We start from the raw sequence: 20,671 nt of genomic DNA on the forward strand, positions 1-20,671 counted from the left end.
TGAAAATCATTTAAGAGTTCAGACAAATTTAGTTGAGCAGGAGGGGAAACTAGTCACTCTACTGGCTTTTGGCTGCAAAAGGAGCAAATATGTTAAATTTTTGCACTCTGTAAATTTCAGCACCCTGCAATAAAGCGTCGTCAGCCTGCCCTAGTTTCACCTCCTCCCTGAAGAGATTATTAAAAGGGAGGAAACACCTACCTGTACCAAAATATTCACAGTGGCTTTCTTTGAAATAGTGAAAAATGGGAAACAGGGGAGACGTGCTAACTGACTTCAGGTATTTGAAAAGTTGTCACGCATAAGAGGAAGCAGGATTGGTCTAATTCTGCTTAGTTTCGGAGAGAAGAACAAGGAGCAATGAGCTCTACAAAGAGGCAGATTTAGATTTGACGTCATTTTTTAAAATCCTTAATCATTAATGCCATCCTGAAACGGGACAAGGGCTAGTTCTCCCTCGGTGCAGCTCTTTGGGCAGTGAATGAATGCTCTCTTGTCCAGGATGTGGGAAAAGGAGTTTCTGGTCACTTGTGGGCTGAGGTCCCCACTGCCCCTAAATTTCTAAGATTCTGTGAAACATCCACCCCAAGGAAGAGGAAGCCCCTTAAAGTTCACCAACAATGAGTGACCATAACGTGGATGACCCTGGGCTGCCAGCCCTGTGCTCAAGGAGCTCACAGTCACAGGAAGACAAGACTTCAGTGTTGCAGAGCTGGAAGGAACCTTGGAGGCTAGGTTTTGGAGACTATAGGTCTCATCAATCAGTCAACAAATCAGGAAGTATTTATTGAACACCTACTATGTGCCGGGCACTTTGAGAACAAAGGAAAAAGGAAACATCCCCACCCTCAAGGAAACAACATGTACACGTATCATTATAGACTAAACAGGTGCTAAATACATACAAGATCATTTGATAGGACTCGGGAGAATGGAGGGGAGGGGAGTAAGTAATTAACCAGTCTTCTAATAACCTGTCAGATGCTCCCTCCTCAGCCAGGTCAAGCCACGTCCACTCTTCCATCAACAAAAAAATTCCCTCAAAAATTATGGCAGAATTTCCCTGAAAAAATCCCTCCCTTCTTCCCAGGCTCTGAATCTGAACTCCCTGCTCTGGATCTTCTCAGAGGTCTGTTAAGTTGATGTTGTAAGCTATTCTGTAAGGAATTATCCGGGGGAGGAGAGAGCCAGCCTTCAGAGCTGAGCCCCCGACCACCCTCTTCAAGGCAGTGTCCCCCTTTAACTCTACCAGTCTGCGCCCTCCCAAGACTCCCCATGGCTCTCTTGGCTCAGGCCTGGGTACAGATTTTTCTTCTATGAGCTTACCCTGGTAAGACTAAACCTGGCTTTCCAGAAGGGGCTGTCCTAGCAATCAATGGGGACAGGCCAACCATCCCTCATGGGGTCATGGCTCTAGAGTAGGAAGGCCATTGCATCCAACCCCCCCCCCACCACTCATTTTACAGATGAGGAAGCTGAGGCTTAAGAGGTTAAGTGACTTCACACAGCCTGTAAATTCTAGGTGGGATTTGAACCCAGACCTGCCTTACTCTAAGACCTGTACCCTCTGCTATATCGTGGCATGGAGGGAACCCCAGACTCTCAAAGGCTATGCCAATGAAGTGTGGGCTCTGGTAGGTCCCACAGGCTGGAAGGGCCCAATGTAAATGAGTGTCTACCATATGAAGACCAGCCCTCAGGGCTTCCCAGGAGATGGGAGAAAGGCAGACTCATCACCAAAGGGTGGCCGCTAGGTGATGGTGCATTTTATTATCTTATTTATTTGTTTGTTTGTTTGTTATCATTTTGGCAAAAGCAACTCATGAAGACTCCATGCAATGTCATGGAAAGAGTGTTCGATTTGGACTCTAGAGTCTAGCTGGAGACTCGGATTCAGTCTTGCTATTCCTGCACCTCTACTGGTCATGAATTCGGGGCTACCATCTCTGAAGAGGGTCCTTATAAACTGCTAGAAATCCAGTCATGAAAGAGCTTGGGTTTAACACCAAGGCTCAACACTCATCACAACAAATGACTCCAGATCGGCAGAGAAAAGTCCCAGAACATCAACAAATAGCAGCAGTGAACTTTCTCCCACCACCACCACCATGAGCGTTGGAGAGAAGGTTCCCGAGGTGTGTCTCTTACCTCATCAAAGACTGGACCATTGCCTTTGCGGATTCTCGTCCTCTTGGTCTGACCACAAGCCATGACCTTGACAACCGGCCGGATGTTCAACCCGGGTAACTGGCGTCCCTCTATCACCTGGACCCTGACCTGCAGGCAGAGATATAGGTCCACAGGGAAGCAAGGAAACACCCCAAGATGGGGGAGGGGAAACAGGAAGGAAGAAAAGATATTCTCTGAGACAGTCAAGGCACATTCAAAAACCAATCCCACTAAAGGCCAAAGGATGAATGATCCAAAAGGTCATTTAAAAGAAGAGTTAGGAATAAAATAATTAACAACACACCCCCTTTCTCCAAGGTCACTCATATTTCTGACATTCAGCGGTTCTGTACAAGTGATGGGGCCAGGCTATCTATGATAGGGACCCTATCCTAAAGGAATCTTATAATCCAAAACAGAGAGGGAAAAGAATATCGATTGAGCTTTTGGCCTTCTGCCGTCTGGCCATGGGACAAACATCATTATGCTCATGGTTGTGAAAATACAACGAGGCCTTAAGTCTTTAGCAAAAATGGCCCCAAAGACCATAATCTGATGCTATCACCTCTGTGAAAGTGGACATTAAATGTGATATCCCCTAGTAGGAAATTGGAGGGGGGAATCAATGTCTGGCCATGTTTACTCATTTTAATCAATAATAATAGTATTTTTAAAGTACAAAATTATTAAATAATTCAAGTCTTTTCTTCATAGAACTTTCACAAGCCCTGTGGCTAAACCATGGTGTCTCTCCCTCAGCTAGTCAGAGAATCATAGAATGTCAGCAGTGGAAAGAAATTTAAAATCATGTCATCCCATTCCCCTCTTCCCTGCCCCACCCCAAGTTAGAGAAGAGGAAACTGAAATTCAGAGAAGTGACATGAGAGAGTACAGAAAGAAGAGTTGTTTCATTATTTATTGAAGTTTTTTAGTAGCATAGTGGATTCTTAGCTTCATAGAATGACCTGTCATCGGGTCATTTAAAAGAATGTGCTTTGTAAGCACATTACTCCTGGTGAAAAACACACAACAGAGAATGGGTAGATGGATGAATATGTAGATAAATTTATCAGGGGGGAGATAATGAGATTTAGATATATAAACAGATGGAATAGTAGATAGATATGAATGGGCATAGATAGATAGATAGATAGATAGATAGATAGATAGATAGATAGATAGATAGATGGATGGATAGATATGGATAGATAAATATAAATAAATGGATGGTTGTTTTCCTATGTTATCAAAGAGGACCAAAATGACATCACTATGTCAGGGTCAAGTTTCAGTTGTCCAACTGTGGCTGAGCAGACCAATACAAGCTTGAAATGTTCTACCACAGGTCGGGCACAAATAGTCCATGTGAACATTTGGGATGGATTGATAGATAGACAGATAGAGATGGATGGATAAAGATGGGTAGATAGAGATAGATGGATGGACAAATTTGGATCAATAGCTAGATAGAGATAAATGGGTGAAAAGAGAGAGGTAGATGGATAGATGATGATGGATAGACAAAGAGATGGACAGATATTCAGATAGATATATGAAGAGATAGACAGAAGTATGAAGGAAATAGATAAATGGACCTCATAGAGCTAGAAGAGAATTTAGATGATAGCTTGTCCACTCCCTTCATTTTACAGATGAGAAAACAAGCTGGGGAAGCCAGTGTTCTATCCCCTGCGTCACTCAGCCAGCTCCCTTGTGTGTGTGTGTGTGTGTGTGTGTGTGTATGCGTGTGTGTGTGTGTATATCTCACCTCATTTGATCCTGATGCTAATGCCCTTTCTACTCTCTATCATCTTCTATTTGTCTATCTCTCTTTATATCTGTCAGCCTGTCTATTTGTCTCTCTACCCACCCATTCACCCATCTATCTATCCACCTATCCATCATCCATCCATCTATCCATCTATCCATCCTGTCTATTTATCTATCTTCCATAGAGTGAAAAGATCAAGATTTAGATGGATAGACAGATAGGGATAGATAGACATAGATGGATAGATGGATGGATGGATAGGTGGATGGATGGATGGATGGAAACAGTATTCTCTCCAGGTAGTCATCCAGCCTCAATTGCAGCCCTCTAGTGATGGGGAGCTCACTACCTCCTGAGGCACCCAGTCCCACATTTGGGCATCTTTACTTCTTCCTGCCCATGCATGGGTCATTCCCCAAGTCTAGAATTCTCTCCCCTCTCACATCTACCTGTTGGAGCCCCTCGATCCCCTCAGGACTGAGCTCAACAGCCGTCTCCCACAGGACACCTTTCTGATGACTCTCTTGCTAGAATTTGCCCTCCTCCCCAATGACTTTGTTCATATTTTATAGATATTTGCTTCTTGCTCTTTTAGAACAGGGACTGCTTTCATTTTTGTCTTTTCATGCCCAGTGCCCACCTCAGAGCCTGGCACATAGTAGGACTATAATAAATGCTAGTTGATTTAAATTGAATTGAATGGATTTGGAATCAGAGGGTCCGAGTTCAAATCCCAGATCTGCCCCCTACGTGTTCTTGGGCCAATCACGTAACCTCTGTGGACACCTCAAGTTCCTTATCTATAAACAGAGGGACTGACCTCAATGACCCCTGAGGTTCCTCCCAGCTCTAAATCTAGACTCTGACCTGCTGGCAATCTGCCACTTAACCTCTCTGAAACTCAGTTTCCTCATCTGTAAAATGGGATAATGATACCACCTCCTTCCCAGGGTTGTTGTAAGGATCCAGTGAGCTAACATATGAAAATAGCTTTGCAGACCTTACTTGAAGCATTAGCTAAATGTTAGCTACTGTGATGGAAAGATGAACCTCAGACTGAAGCCTTTTGGCAAAGACACAGCAGAACAGTTATGGTGCTCTGTAATTCCATCCTGAGTCTGAGTTACTGACCAGCCAAAATACTCGATTATTAAGACTCAGCGCCCACGTCATCGACCCAAAAATAGCATTTTTCATGTGGTTTTCCAGCATACCATACGCTGTAATCTATATGTCTGACTTTTGTGATTTAATAAAGACCTTTCCTTGTCTCAGGGATGCCTTATGGTAGGTACTGAGTGTGCGTAAGCAGGTGCTGATTGGCCATGAGAGAGGCAGGCAGACAGACAGGCAGACTGCCCACACATGGTCACCTGGAAGTCCTGAGGCTTGTCTGACAGCAGCTTTTTGGAGGAGCCTCTCCTCCTCTTGACCCCTGGATGGTGCGGTGCTGGGTGCAGGGGAAGCTTCTTCTGAGCTGCGGGGCCCCCCGGCTTGGGGGAAGCACTCTTGTCCTGAGATGGCTCTGCCTCATCTCCAGTGAGACCCTGGTCTTCCGTGTCCTCCTCTACCCCTGTGTTTGCCCAGCCGCCAACAGGGAGAGAGGGAGACTGTGAGAGGCGGTCAGCCCTGGCCCCCCCTCACGATTCCTTGAATCCCAAAAGCCCACAGGCACCTCACCCCTGCCACCCTGTGTCCCGTAGAAATTAAGCGAGTCGAGAGAGTGGTGAAGAAAACAGCAGCTACCCTCAGCTGGAACTGCAGAGACGTCAGTTGAGTTAGCGGACAGTTGGAAGAGTGAAGATAGCCCGTGCCCACCCCGCGCTGCTGAATGAAGGTGAGTGAGGAGTTACATGGGGAAGAGAAGGCGGTAAGAGGAGGGGTAGCACTCCGGCTCCCTTCTCACCCACGGGGGCTGGCCACTTCCTCCCTGAGTATCTGGTGTCGACCGTGCTCTCACTCAGCAGGGACCACGTCTCCTCATGGCTCTGTCCCACACCTAGCACAGGGCAGGGCGCAGACCGCCGGAGAGCAGGTGAAGGCCATGGATGGCCGAGCCAGTCTTCCCTCCCTTCTCCTTTCCCTGCCCCCCTCCCCAGTCACTTCTCTCCTGCCCTCCTTCCAAATCTGGCTGGCAGTCTGCCACCTCCAGGAAGCTTCCCTGATTAGCTCCTCCAGGCCTCAGTTTCTTCATGCAACAGCTAATAAATGTGGATTCCTCCATAAAACTCCATGAAGTCATTGAATTCAATTGGTCCACCCCCACCAACCAGAAAAATCAATTTCTCCTTCCCTCCACCTAGATTTCGAGACACTCCCCCCCTTCTTCCACGGAGCCTCTCTAACCCCTTTGTCCCAATGCATCTCACCCTTCTCTGAAGTCCTCACTCTGGCGTTCAAGACCCTTGACATGAGGCACAAACCTACATTTGCAATTTTATCTCACACTACTCTCCTACACCAGCCACACTAAATGACTCTTTATTCTCAGTCCATGAGTTTACCACAATTTCCAGCCTCCGTACCTTTGCTTATGCTGCCCTCCCCCGACCTGGAATGCCTTCCCCTTGCACCTCACTTAGTGAAGTGGGCCTTTCCAGTCTTCTTACACTTTACACCCTCCCTCTCCCCCAAATGCTGGTCTAAGAACACTGGCTTCCTTGTTGTACCTTGCATGTTCACTGGCTGTCCCCTGTGTCTACAATTCCATCCCTCCTCATCTCTGCCTCCCTGGCTTCCTTTAAGGCCCAGAAAAAAAAGATCTTCCTTCCAGAGGAAGCCTTTCTTAACCCCCTTCATTCTACTGCGTTCCCTCTGTGACCGTCTCCAGTTTATCCTACATACACCTTGTTTGTCCGTAACTGAATGCTGTCTTCCCCCATTAGACTGTAAGCTCTGTCTTGTGCCATTCCTGGTGTCCCCAGCACTCAGCAGAGCCCCAGGCACTTGGTGAGTATTTAACAAATGCTTGCTTAAGACTGACCGCCTAAGGCCAAGCTCAGAGGGTGCCTCCTCTGAGAAGCCTTCCAGGACCCCAAGTTGAAAATGAGCTCTCCTTCAGACCTCAAGCAGCACCGGCCTGTACCTGTCATCTGTAGCATATTCTAGTTCTTAGGAAGGGCAAAGTGAGTAGGGAGTTGGACTCAGGGCCTGAAAGAATCGGGTTCCAATTCTACCCCATCCACAGGCCGGCTGCATACCCCTCACTTACCTCCTCCCAGCATCAGTCAGCTCTCTAAGGTTGTCAGTGGTAAAGGGGGCACCAGCTGGCATTGGGTTTTGGCATTTGGGTTTTGTTTTGGTTTTTTTGGCAGAGATACTGGAGTGGTTTGCCATTTCCTTCTCCAGCTCGTTTTACAGATGAGAAAACTGAGGCAAACAGGGTGAAGAGACTTGCCCAGGGTCACACAGCCAGTCAGTGTCTGAGGCTGGATTTGAACTCAAGTCTTCCTGACTCCAGGCCCCGTACTCTATCCACTGCACCACCCAGATGCTCTAACAAAACTGAATGCTAAATAATTATAATGACCAGGCGTGGCCCTGGAAAAGATATGAGTAAACGAGCCTCCCTGTCTCCTTTACTGAGGTGGGGGACTAGGGGTGTGGAGTACTACAGATTTGTGAAACTGTCTGGAAGCATCGGTCCTCTTTGCCCAGCTGCTCTTTCTCTCTTTATTTTGTATTCTTTATTAGGAGGGATAACTGACTGGATAGGAAGGGGCAGAGGCATGTACCGGGAAATGAAGGCTTCGTGACCTTCACAACCAGCCTGGGAGGGAGGTGCTGGTATTATCCCCACTTTACAGTTGAGGAAACTGAGGCAGACAGGGGTTAAGTGACTTGCCCAGGGTCACACAGCCAGTCAGTGTCTGAGGCTGGATTTGAACTCGGGTCCTCCTGACTCTGGGCCCTGAGTTCTAGCCACAAAGCCACCGGCTGCATTGGAATAAAAAAGATCTGTATTGGAATTCTGCCTCTGACCTGAGTGACTTAACCTCTCTGCCTTTGTTTCCCCATCTATAAAATGGGGAGAGTAATCGCCGACTTCCCAGGGCTGCGGAAGGTGTCCGGCAAACCTTGAAGGGTAGGTCTTGAGGAGGCATCTTCCCTCCTGGATCACATGAGGGAGGAGAGAGCACAGCCCGGGGGAAGGACGCTGGGGCTGCAGAATCGACGCCCTGGCTGGCACACCTAGTTTTGCCAGCCACGGGCTGTGTGGCCTCCAGCAGGGCCACGTCTGTCTGGACTCAGCTTTTTCATGCACCCAGCTGGGGAGGGTAAGCGGCACCTGTCTCCCTGAGTCCGAATGCAGTGAATAAATGACAGGCTCCTTCTAGGGATGGGGCTAACAGTGACCTCCCAGGCGGAGCTGCTGTTGGGGGCTTGGTTTACTCTCTGTCCAGAGCCATGATTTCATCAGCTCCGAGACCTTCTGGTACGTAAACTCCCTCCACCAATGCAGATCAGCCGCTTCCTCTGGGCTCCTCTGCCTCAGAGAGCTGCCTGGGGGCAGTGAAACTTACTTGGGTTCCCAAAGCCTGGGCAGTCAGAGACAGGGCTTGAACACAAGACTTCCGTCTATCCACTCTACTGCCTCTCCAAACATCGGCTTTGTCATATAAAATCACAGGAACTCCCTCCCTAATGACCAAGTGGACATCCAGCCTGTGTCCAGTCACAGGGAGCTCACTACCTCACAGGAGCCTGGCAACAGCATGTTCCAAGGATCAGCCCATTTTACAGATGAGGAACTTAAGGCTTAAGGCAAGTAATTTGCCCAGGATCACATGGCAATAGAGTAACAAGAGGGGATCTGGACCCAGGTCATCCAGCATTCCATCCCTGGGCTCAAAACTGAACAAACAGTGGCTCTTATTATCAAGTGAGATGATGATTGTACAGATGTTTTGCAGATCTTAATGTCTTATAGGATCGTGATATGCTGATATTCAACCTGGGTGACAACCCGCTGTGTGGCCAGGCAGGTAATGGATGCTTGCTGGCTGACCCACCGAATGATTTACAACGGGCCGATCACTTAGAAGAAAGGCAGTCTTGCCTAGTGGTTAGAGAGCTGGGCCTGGAGTCAAGGAGCCCTGCATTCAAATCCTTCCTCTGACCCTATAGGCTAGGCCATCTGAGTCGAGCCTCCCGGGGCCCGACTGGCTCTCTGAGACAATAAATGATGCTCATCTGCCAATCTGCCCATCAGGGGAAGGAATTTCCATCCCAGGAGTTTCTCCTGATCTAAGGAAATTGTAAGTCTGGAACAATAATTAATCAGTGCTCCCGTTCGCTGTCTCACCCCCAAATCCATTCAGTCCGTAGTGGGGGACAGCGTTTCTCACAGACAACAGGTGGGTTTCCAGGTGTTTTTGCCCCCAGGGGCCGTGACTGGCCGTGTTTTGTCCCCAGCCCGGAGTCGGGCGGAGCCCGCTCCAGGACACCTGGGAAGCCTGGGGTGTCACTAGATTACTAAGCAGGTGGACAAGTGTGATCCTTACCAGCCCCGGAGTCCATCTCAGTCAGGGTAGGAGAGGTGTCCCGTGGTGGAGGAGGAGGAAACAGGGGCACAGATCCAGGAGGAGGGATGTAAGACGCCTGCAGCACCAGAGTCGCCTGGAAGAGAGAGCACGAGGATTAGGGTCACCAGGTGCACCGCCCCCAGACCCACCCCCGCCCGGGATAGAGGCTGCGCTGAGGTCTGAGGGAACAGTGAGGGGAGGCAATGGCCATCCCTGCCGGGCATGTCAGGCCCCAGCCCTGTCCCCGACCCCCAGCTCCCGGCCCCTGGCTCCCCTCAGGAATAGTAGGAGTCATAGGATTCCAGCTTCCAGTGAGGGGAGGGATCTCAGAGACCAGCTGGTCCAACCCCATCATCCTACAGCTGAGGAAACTGAGACCAAGAAGGTCAAGTGACTTGCCCAAGGTCATAAAGCAGAATTTGAATCCAAGTCCTCAAAACCAATACCATTATCCCATGGTACCCCTTCTTCAAACCTCTTGTGACTCTGTTTCTTTTCCAGCCTGGGCCTCCTTTCACTCCCCACAGTTACTCTTTGATGGGGGAAGTAGGATAGCACGGAATTCAATCTTCTTCCAATCCCAAGGGCTGAGCCCAGAGCTCTGCACACACTAAGTGCTTAATAAATGATTATTGAAACTAATTCAACTCAAATGAAAGAAACTGATTTTAATCCACTAGTAGCTCATATTAATACAATGTTGTAAGGTTTGCAAAGCTCCTTAGAGACATTAGGACATTTGGTCCTCACAACCACCTTATCAACAAGCATTCATTAAACACCCAATGTATACCAGCCATTATAATAGGTACCAAGGCTACAAACACAGTTGAATTCTATCCAATGAGCATTTATTAAGCACCTACTATGTGCTAAGCATTGTGGTTTTGTTTTTGTTTTAGGCAATTGGGGTTAAGTGACGTGCCCAGGGTCACACGGCTAGTAAGTGTCAAGTGTTTGGTCTGAGGTCGGATTTGAACTCAGGTCCTCCTGACTTCAGGGCCGGTGCTCTATCCACTGCGCCACCTGGCTGCCCCTGTCCTAGCATTGTGCTAGGTGATGCATCTAGTATATAGGGTTTTGTTTTTTTTTTCTTTCAGAGAGCCAGTTGTTAAACTTTTACCAGCACACCACTGGACACAAAAATAAATGCAATCCACTTTGAGGAGAGATAGAGAACAGTAAGCCCAAGGGGGATCTGGCAGGGCTTCCTGTAGGAGGAGGCACAGCTTTGAATTAAGAAAAGGATTCTCAGAGGAGGAGGGAAGAGGGAGGGCTCCCCAGGCATGGAGGACAAAAGACTCATGAATTGGGCTGGCTGCCACGGGCAGTGTGTGCGATGAAGGGCAGTGAAGTGAAGTGAATGAAGCCTGAGACAGAATGCAAAGAGGGCCGAGGCAGAGGAGGAGGAAGACAAGAAAGGGGCTGCCAGAGCCTGCCTCAGGCGGTCAGCATGAAGGACCCGCGCTCCTGCACAAAAGGGCAGAAACGAGGTTTGCCCTTCTCTCCCTCTTTGATGAGGTCAGAAGGGGACAGTCGGTTTTTTGTGCCTTTTGTGATCATATCCCATCCACTTTTCCATACAGGGTTTCCCACTGCTCTACGATTTTGGGGGCACCTTGTATATCTTCTCCCCTTACTTTTCCTCCCCATGCAGCCATACTTTGTAATGAAGACTTAAAAGGGGGGGGCGGGGAAGCCATTCGACGAATCCACATACCCACCACACTGGAACACATTTTTATTTTAAAATTGGTTTTATGGTAGCACAAAACATTGGAGCTGGGGCCAGTCCAGGGTTCTAGATTATCCTTATGGCCTGGACCCTGTGGACGATCTGGCGAAGCCCACGGGCTCTTTTCTGGAAGGATGTTTTTAAATTCGTAAAATAAAATACACACGATTACAAAGGAGAACCAGTATATTGAATAAAGCTGGTTTAGAATGGATGCTCCCTGAGGGCAGGCAAAGACTGTCTTTCTTTTTGCTTGTATTTGTATCCCAAGCGGGCAGTGCCTGGCACACAGTCATCACTTGGTGAATGTTTACTGACCACCAGCCATAATTTCATAATTTCAATTATGAAAAGATTTGTTTTTAAAAAGCTCACAGACCCCAGCTTAGGAACGCCTGATATTCTGGTCCAATCCCTTCCTTTTTTGCAGAGATGTGCCCAAGGTCACCGAGCTGTCTCAGCATCACAGAGTTTCAAAGTGGGCAGGCACTCATGGACCATCCCATCCATCCTTCTGGCCCTGCCCTTGTTGTCTGGGTGACTTGGAGAAAGCCACTCTTCCCCTGGAAACTCATCCGAAAAACGAACCAATTAATCCCGAAGATCCCTCCTCCCTTTAAATCCTATGAGCGACTGAAACCCTGGAAGTCTGCGAAGCAGGAAATCGGAGAGAAGGTATGTGGCGAGGGCAGCAAGAGGTTCATTTGGTGCTACTACCGAAAACACCACTAGATGTCGCCCATTGACCAACCCAAGCGCAATCATTTCTATCAGACGATTATCGTTGAAATGATGTCGACTCCACAGGGAAGTACATGAGGATGAAACGGGCCAGAGAGAGTCAAGAGACTTCGGAAATCTCCCGGAAAATGAAGAGGAGGAAAGATCACAAGAGGAAGTATGGGGTAGTGGGGAAAGCCTCCAGTCTGGAGCCAGAGCCCTGAGGTCCATGGTCGGTCAACAAGCATTAATTATTTTATATTTATGATAACAAGCTCTTATTGCGTACCAGGCACCGCTCAGCTCCTCTACCTGTGTGGCTTTGGGCAAGTCTCTCTCCCTCTCTGGGCCTCAGTTTCCTCATCTATAAAATGAAGGGGTTGAACTGGCTAACCTCTAAAGTGCCTTCCAGCCCTAGATTTGGGACACCCCGATCCCATGCACAATGCACATTTCAGATGCTCAAACCTCTACCCGAGGCCTCAGAAGCCTGGTCATGGCATGGAGGTGCACCTGGGTGTCAAAGGTAGTGTGGGGTGGGGTAGAAAGCGCTGAACCTGGAACCAAGAAGACCTGGGTTTGATTCACCTCAGACACATACTAGCAGTATGATCCAGGAAAAGTCTCTGTGAGCCTGTTTACTTATCTGTGTAAGGATAGAGATGATTGTCATCTATTCAGCCAAGACACCCCACTGCCCTTAAAATAAGTGATGAAATGACCAATCAGTCAGAGGCTTTGGACTGAGCCTTTCCAATGAGAGGGGTGCTACAGAAGAATCCTGTCTGTATAAGCCAAAGAACCTTGGTTGTACCCCAGGAGTCGTGTATAAATTCTCAAGCTAGTTAAAACTAGAAGAATTCCAGAACCTGGAACATGGGTGACTTTACAGCACACCTCTTGGGGGGAAGGAGAAGCCTCAGCTTTGGTCTGGGCTGGGTCACTCACTCCAGCTTTAGCCAGAGGAAGACTTTGCAAATGACAAAAGGTCCGAGAACATCATGCGTGCCATCATCCTACAGGCGTCCCCCTAGCAGTATCCCTGGATCATCTGAGAGCAGAGTGTGCCTCCAGAGCCAAGGGCAGACTGAAGGAAATCTTTCATTATGTTTGAGGGGGATTTACTCACCCCATGAATCTGAGAAAAGAACTTCCAGCAACCAGTTGACTGTGAGGTACTCTCTTGTCACACACTCGCTTTCCCCTGGACTCTGTATGTGCTTGTGGGGGAGATGTTTTGTATCCATTGTCCTTACAGTTTCTAAAAGTTCCTTAAGGCCGGCTGACCAAATCATTCTCAACTACTCATCTCTGGGGAGAAGCACACCAGCGAGGGCTCAAGCCAGTGATGTTAGAATCACCCTGACACTCCAGAATCCTGGGGAGGAGGAGATGTAGACAAGTTCTAGGGACTCGACTTCTCAGTGGGAGTAGAAACTGAAAGAAGGATTCTAAGAGCTCACATGGGCTGTATCTGTAAGATCGGCATAATAACAGTACCTACTTCAATGAGATCGAAATGCACAGTCCTAGGACCGCAGAGACAGATGCTGGGTCTATCAGCCTGGCTCAGTGAGGACAGAGAGCCATCACCTCAGGGTTCGCAAGGGATCTGGGAAGCCCTCGGGCGAGGAAGTTGCTGCCCAAAGGGCAAGTCACTGGCCCAAGGTCACCCAGGTACAAGCACAGGGCTAGAAGTCTAACCTACATTATGTAATTCCAAATCCGGAGCTCTGGCATCGTCACTCCACGCCCTCTGGCCTCTGAAGGAGTCGCTGTTTTGATGGTGGTAACTCACAAGCACAGTCTGGAAGCCCTGGACAAGCCCTGATGTGATAAGTGGGAGACACACTCATATCTAAAAACACAGCTCTTTTAAATTGACCAATCAATAAGCCTCGATTAAGGACCTACTGTGTGCCAGGCACTGCGCTGGGGACACCAAGGCAGAAATGAAACCGTCCCTGCCCTCCAGGAGCTTCTATTCTAAAAGAAGAGGAGACCACATCTACATACGCAAGTATAGACAGAACATATAATTTGGGGAGGGAGGGCATGAGCAGCTGGAGGACCCCCCCCAAAAAAAAAGTCTCTATGTAGAACAAGGCAGCATCTGAGCTGCGTCTAGAGAAGGGGAAGGGAACAGGCATTTATTAAGCACCTACTGTGTGCCAGGCACTGAGCAAAGAGCTTTACAAATATTGTCACATTTGAGCCTCAAAACTGTCCTGGGAAGTAGGTGCTACTATTATCCTCATTTTATAGATGAGGAAACCGAGGCAAAGAGAAATTGAGCAACTTCTCAGGATCACACACCCAGTAAGTGTCTGAGGCAGATTTGCACGCGGGTCCTCCTGACTCCAGGGCTAGCGCTCTACACACTGTGCCACCTAGCTGCCCCCAAAAATCCTTGGTGCAGTTTTAGAGTATTAGCACTTAAAACATCACTAAGACTGTTTGAGATTCCCTGTAGGATGAGTTGGTTGGATACTGGTTAGGAAGGGCTTTAAAAGCCAAATGAAAGAATTTATGTTTGAACCTGGAAGCAATGGGGAGCCATGGGAGTTTAGAGAAGTCACTGAAGGACATAGAGATGTCAAATTCACCTCATCCAGGAAGCCTCCTTGGCTTCATCCTAACTGATGGGGAAACAAGCCTTCTCCTGGATTGATGTGGCCCGTTCAGTTTATACTTCCTTTGTCTGTACTTGTTAGCATCCTGTTTTGTGGTCATAATAATTCTTTCATTCATAAATACTTATTTATTCATTCATTCTAAGCTCTCTGAAATTTACTATGTGACCCTTTGTAACCTGTCTGTGCCTCAGTTCTGATCCCCTCTTTCTCCTCTCCAGACCCCCTCCCTTGGTGATCTCATCAGATCCCCTTGGGTTCAAATCCCACTGCTTCGTGACCTTGGACAAGTCACTTGTGATGACTACCCCTTCTTAAGTGGCAATCCCACGTGCCTGTGACTGTCAAGGGTGCCATCATCTATAAAATGAAGGGATTGGGGGTCTCTTCCAGGCCTGAATCCAGGATCCACCCCACCCCCAATCACTCTACAGAGCTCTCCAAGGATCAGAGCAGGGAAGGAGGGAAGGGAAGGCCAGCTCCCCCCTAGCCTGGTGGCTCTTCACACAGATGCCCTGGGAAGTTGAAGGCAACTTCTGTTCCAGCCCCCAAAACATAGGCTTCTTCTATCACCAGCCCCCCACTTGAAACATCCCTTTTCTGTCCCAGACTTTCTAGAACCCCCATTCCCTTCATTAAAAGGACACAAGGTTATGGTTAAAGTTTCCACTATGAAATTAAGGGAAGAAACAATAAATAAATGAGAAAAGCTGGACCAGTCTGTGGTAAGGGCAAAACGTGACTAAGAGTCTGAGTCTCTGAGCTGGCAGGAACCTCAAAAGCCGCAACTTCGCCCAAAGCCCCCCAGTGACAGAGAGCCCACTAGGCATCTGGCTCCAGGCAGCCGGTGCCATTTGGGGATCATTCTGAGCGTTAAGCTCTCTCTGACATCAAGCTTACATTGGCAATTGTATTTTTTGTCTTCTCAATGGGGGAGAGAGGGAGAGAATATGGAACTGAAAATGAAAATGAAAAAAGGACAGCACAGAACACTTTCCTGAAGCTGGTAATTGGGTCCAATTGGATAGCCAGCCCTGGATGTTTATGATGGAGGGGGTGGTAAGGGTTTACTGGGGTGGACGGAGACACTTAGTGGAGAGAGTGACTTGCCCCAGGAGACCTTGGTAAGAGAGTGATCGGAGAGTGATGTGGGTGGATGGATGCTGAAGGAGTGAGTCAGTGTAAGCAGTGAGCAGGGATGTCTGGCCATAGCCTCACGTGGGATTGCAGTGATTGGCCCTGAAGGCAAAGAGAGAGAAAATGAAGGCAGTCCAGAGCCCAGCAGAGTTCTGGCTATGGGACGTGGGTCCTAGCGCCCTCCCTGTGGGGGGATTGAACCCCGCTTGAGGTCGGAGCCTCCAGGAGGCTCTCCATGAAGAAGAGCATGCAGAGATGGGAAGAGAAGGAGGGGGCCAATGACCCAAAGGGTCAAAGTTGGGGTGTGGGTGGGTCTGTAACCCAGGGGCCCCAACGGCATCTTCTCCCTCTGCCCTATCAAGGAACCAGGCTTGGCAGCCTCAGCACCACGCTCAGTGCCGACCCTCCCTCACTGTAAGTACCCCATCGGCAGACAAGTCTTGTTTCCACCTCCATGACATAAGAGACAAACACCAATGAAATGACCGGACAGTAACAACAACAAACACGAGCTGGCCGATGGATGGATCTGCCGCACGTGCGACCTCGACTACCACATCAGGGTTTGCGTTAGGGAACCTCCTGCCAGCCCTACATCTAGGTTCCCATGATCTAGAGAGAGCTGTCTTCATGACCCTGAGTAAATACATGTCTAAGCCTCTGTTTCCCCACCAGTAAAATGTGGGTTTTGAACCTGTGAGGTCTCTTCTGTCTCTTAAGTCCTGGGATTCCAGCGTCCTCCATTCCTTTTAGCCGTGGGCGGCTCTGCTGGCCCCCAGACCCAGCCCTCTGCCAGCGCCACTCTGACCTCCGGCTCCCCACACGGGGACAGCCGCCCCAACCTGCTGGAGGCGTGTTCCTCATGCAGATGAGCCAGGCTGTGGAAGGCTGGCTGCTCTGCCTCGTCCCATCCTGGACCCACGCCTGACCCCACTCTCTTCCGCTTCCTTTGTCCCCAAAAGAGAAGATCCAAACAGAAGGCAGAAGAGGAACCAAGAGGAACCAAGAGGCGGACTTCTGCCCGCGTGGGGAAGTGAGCCCGCAGAACCCCCCAAGTCCCCCAGGCCTTCCTATTCGCACAAAGGTCTTTCTTCGTTCAGTATCCCAGTAACCTTCTTACTCCACTCTCACCCCCACCCAGAGGGAACACAGGGAAGCCAAGAAGGGCAAAGGAGAAGATTTGGGAACCAGGAGAGCTGAGTTTTAATCCCATCATCTCATCTCTCTGGGCCTCAGTTTCCCCCTCTGTAACATGGGGGGCATTGGACTAGGTGGCTTCTGAGATCCCTCCAAGCTTTAAAGAGATGATGTTGGGGTGCCTTCTACCACTCCCCTCCCATCTCTTGTCAGGATGCCTGAAATTCCCCCATTAGCTCTTCATTCCCCTGAGTCCAACACTGGTGTCTCTAGGTCTGTCTTTTCAGTGCAACTTCTCCCAAGAAAGAAAATACACTCACAGAACCATAGGAATTAAGACCGAAAGAGATCCGGGTGCAAGAAGTCCCATAGGGCCAAGATTTGACCCCAGGCTTCCTGGCCCCTTTCATCTCCCAGGATAAATTTCTTTCATACAGCATAATTTAAAAAAAAAAGTAGATTATAGAGAGGCAGCTAGGTGGCTCAGTGGATGGAGCATCAGTCCTGGAGTCAGGAGGACCTGAGTTCAAATACGGCCTCAGACATTTACTGGCTGTGTGACCCTGGGCAAGTGACTTAACCACCAATTGCCTCAAAAAAAAAACCCCAACAACAACACAGATTATATACAAGCCATTACCTTTCATCTGTAAAATGGGGATAACAATAGCACCTACCTTTCAGTGTTGTTGGGAGAATTGAAGGTAAAGTGCTTTGCAAACCTTAAAGCTCTAAATGTTAATTATGATTATCATGTAAAAGGGGTAGCCTGGAATAGCGGATAGAGAGCTGGTCTTGAAACCAGGACCGATGTATACATAAACATGTATTAAGTTCCTACTATGTACCAGGGCTGTTGTAAGGGCTGGGGACAAAAAAAAAAAAAAGGCAAAAGCCAGTCCCTGCCTTCAAAGAAGTCACCATCTAAGAGGGGAACCAGAAGCAGCTCCTCTGACATGAAGGGCCAGTCCTGGCCCCAAGCTGGATGTGAGACCTTGGACAAGTCCCTTCTGTGACAGGCAGATGGAGGAAGCTTGCTCATTTGGGAGCCCAGAGGTACCACACCTCTCCATCATCACAGCCGGCCTGGGGTCTCGTTCTCTGTGTGACCTCAGGGATATCACTGCACCATTCTGCGCTTCGTCTAAGGTCCCTCCCAGGTGGGATGTTCCAGAGTCTAGAATGCTCTCCACTCTTCCAAGCCTCCAATTTCTCCCACCCTGACCTCTCTCTAAACAACCATCCCCGGCAAGGATAGACTTTGACTCTGCTGGCCTCCCTGGGGAATTAGGGGAGGGTCTGGAGCTAGAAGTAACTTCAGTGACCATCTTGTCTAACACTTTACAGATAAGGAAACTGAGGCCTGAAAAAGGGAAATGACTTGCCCAAAGTCACACACCTAGAAAGTGGCAGAGCCAGATTTTGAAGCCAAGTCCTCTGGGTTCCCTATCCATCCTTTTCTCTGCTCCCACAGGCTTTAGTGAGGTTCAAAGGTGATCCTGTCCGAGGCTCACCATGAAGCCTGACTTCCACTGGCCATTAATAAAAGGTATTCTCAGTCTCAGACACTTGACACTTACTAGCTGTGTGACCCTGGGCAAGTCACTTAACCCCGATTGCCTCACCAAAGAAAAAGTATTCTCATTGATGATAACAGTCCGGCACTTACCCCTGTCGGCTGTTTCTTGGTGTCGAGAAGGTGGACATTGAAGCTGGCAGCCAAACTCGGAGTGGCGAGGACATCCCGGAGGGGGATTCGAGCTTCTCCCAGGAACCTGGGAGGAGACAGAGAGACAGGAAAGGTGGGAGGAGGGAACACACGGGAAGGAAGAGGTGGGTATATGTAAACTGATGACCCGGACCTCCTTCTCAGGAAGCTGCTGCACTTCCCAGTAGGAATCTTCCCCCAGGAAGCCCCTGTCCACCCACCACCACCGCCTAATGAAGGACCCAACAAAATGCCGTCCCAGGAAGTCATTCCATCAACGAGCGTTCATTAAGTGCTTAGAATGAGCCAGGCACCATGCTAGTCACTGGCTAAACAATGAAATCTTGCTGCCCTCGAGAAGCTTCCATTCTATGTGCACAGATAAGGAGGTACGCTACGTAAGGACTGGTCCTGCGATGACGCATGAGGAAAACCAAGAGAGAATTTGGGAGAACCAGTCGCTGCCCACGGGCAGCGGACAAGTCTCCCCAAGGATATATTTGACTTCTTGACCTCAGGTAGTATGCCCAATAATGTCCCCCAGGCAGATACAGGGATGAATCAGTTCATTAATGATAAAATTAAAAAGAAATTCTAAGGGATCGTTTCAGCTGGGAAAAGGGAAGTTGGGGAATGGAACACACCGAACCACCCCCAGAAAGGAGGAGAAAATGATTTCTCATGTTTTCTTAGCTGCGTCCCAGCCATGGAAAGCTGAGAGAGGAAGGGTCTGTGGGCCCCTAATCCTGGACGCTGGCTGGCTAAACCCCAGTCTAGACTAGAGTATAGGCTGACCTCCAATCCCTGCCACAAGAGAACTCATCTGGCCTCTGAGTCTGGCTAGAGGAGTCCCTAACCCCAAACTGAGACTGACCACTAACCCTGGCCACTAACAGGTTACTGATCCCTGATAGGGGCTGAACCCTTAGCTCCCAACATAGACTCTGACCCACTTCACAATAGCTCTCACCTTGGCCACAGAATGACCACTGCCCCAACCAAGAACTTAGCCCTAAATCTAGGTACAGAATGGTCGCTGACCCAACACAAAGCTGACCCCCTAATTCCCACTGCAGATCCAGTGAAAAACACAGGCAGAGATGATTGAAGAGATGGAGAGAAAAGAGATGTGGGGATTGATCAAAGGACCAAGGGTTATTTTGTGGGACTTTGATGAGAGAAGACTTAAGTCTGATATGATGGCTATCTTCAAACACATGAAGGAAGATGATGGCGAAGAGGGATCATAGTTGTCCTTTGGAATTCCAGGGGGCACGCCTTGGGCTCTGGAGGCTAGAGAGATTTCAGTTCAACATACATAGGACCTTTCTATAGCAATGAAAATTTCCATTAGTATGACCAAGCCCCTTCCCATGGCTGACTCACTTGAGCCTCACCCTAGGAATGTAGGGCTTGTTTAGAGGGAGCTGGAGCCCAAAGATGGAAGAGGATGCACTTCCTATTATCACCAAGAAAAGCAGTGCACCCACAAATGGGAGTCTGTGATTCGTGATCGCCCTGGGTGAATGACAGAGTCTCAGAATGGGAAGAAGCCTCAGCAGGCACTTTGTCCATCGGGAATTTTCTCTACAAAATACCGGCCAAGTGACATTGACCTCGTGGCTGTTTCTTGGGCAAGATGCTCCATCTCCAGACTCCAGGCATTCTCTCTAGGGGTCTCCCATGCTGGGACCACTCTCCCACCTCATCTCTGCCTCCTGGCTCCCCTGGCTTCCTTCAAGTCCCGGCTAAAATCTTACCTTCCATCTCTAGATCTATGATCCTATGAGCTTGCAGTTCTCTAAGATCCCCAGATCTTTTTCAGGCAAAAAATCTGGCCTGGGCTCCTGCCTTTCTTCCTTTCAATTCACCTACCCAGCCTCACCATCTTCCATTCTCTCTGACCATGAAGGAAAAATCCAAACCAAAGATGCAGAAGGAATTTCCCAGGATCCTGCTTCCTAAGGCAATCATGCACATGTAGTCAGAGGCAGGGCTGGGATCTGAATTCAAATCTTCTGTCCCCGAGCCCCATCATCTTTCCACTATATCTCAGTGCCTCTAACAAATAGAGCTATCCAAAAAGACCAAAACAGGATCTTAAAGCAAATTTGTACCTATGAAATAGGCCTTTAA

At 48.8% G+C, this 20,671-nt stretch overlaps 1 protein-coding gene across 11 annotated transcripts in view; it reads right to left on the reverse strand.

The window, feature by feature from the left end:
- Positions 1 to 20,671, reverse strand: part of DYSF (dysferlin) — a 257,583-nt gene that overhangs the window by 168,164 nt on the left and 68,748 nt on the right. For 10 of the 11 annotated variants that reach the window (XM_021001176.2, XM_078149256.1, XM_021001178.2 and 7 more), the window contains exons 4-8: positions 18,497 to 18,602; positions 9,445 to 9,559; positions 5,847 to 5,939; positions 5,314 to 5,513; positions 2,149 to 2,277 (exon numbers count right to left, since the gene is read on the reverse strand). In XM_021001176.2, coding sequence (XP_020856835.1) covers positions 2,149 to 2,277; positions 5,314 to 5,513; positions 5,847 to 5,939; positions 9,445 to 9,559; positions 18,497 to 18,602 — 643 coding nt within the window. The remainder of the gene's footprint in view (positions 1 to 2,148; positions 2,278 to 5,313; positions 5,514 to 5,846; positions 5,940 to 9,444; positions 9,560 to 18,496; positions 18,603 to 20,671) is intronic. The other variant, XM_078149260.1, reaches the window with a different exon arrangement.

Source organism: Phascolarctos cinereus, unplaced genomic scaffold (genome assembly GCF_003287225.1).
Source record: "Phascolarctos cinereus isolate Bilbo 61053 unplaced genomic scaffold, phaCin_HiC Scaffold_2;HRSCAF=192, whole genome shotgun sequence".
NCBI lineage: Eukaryota > Metazoa > Chordata > Mammalia > Diprotodontia > Phascolarctidae > Phascolarctos > Phascolarctos cinereus.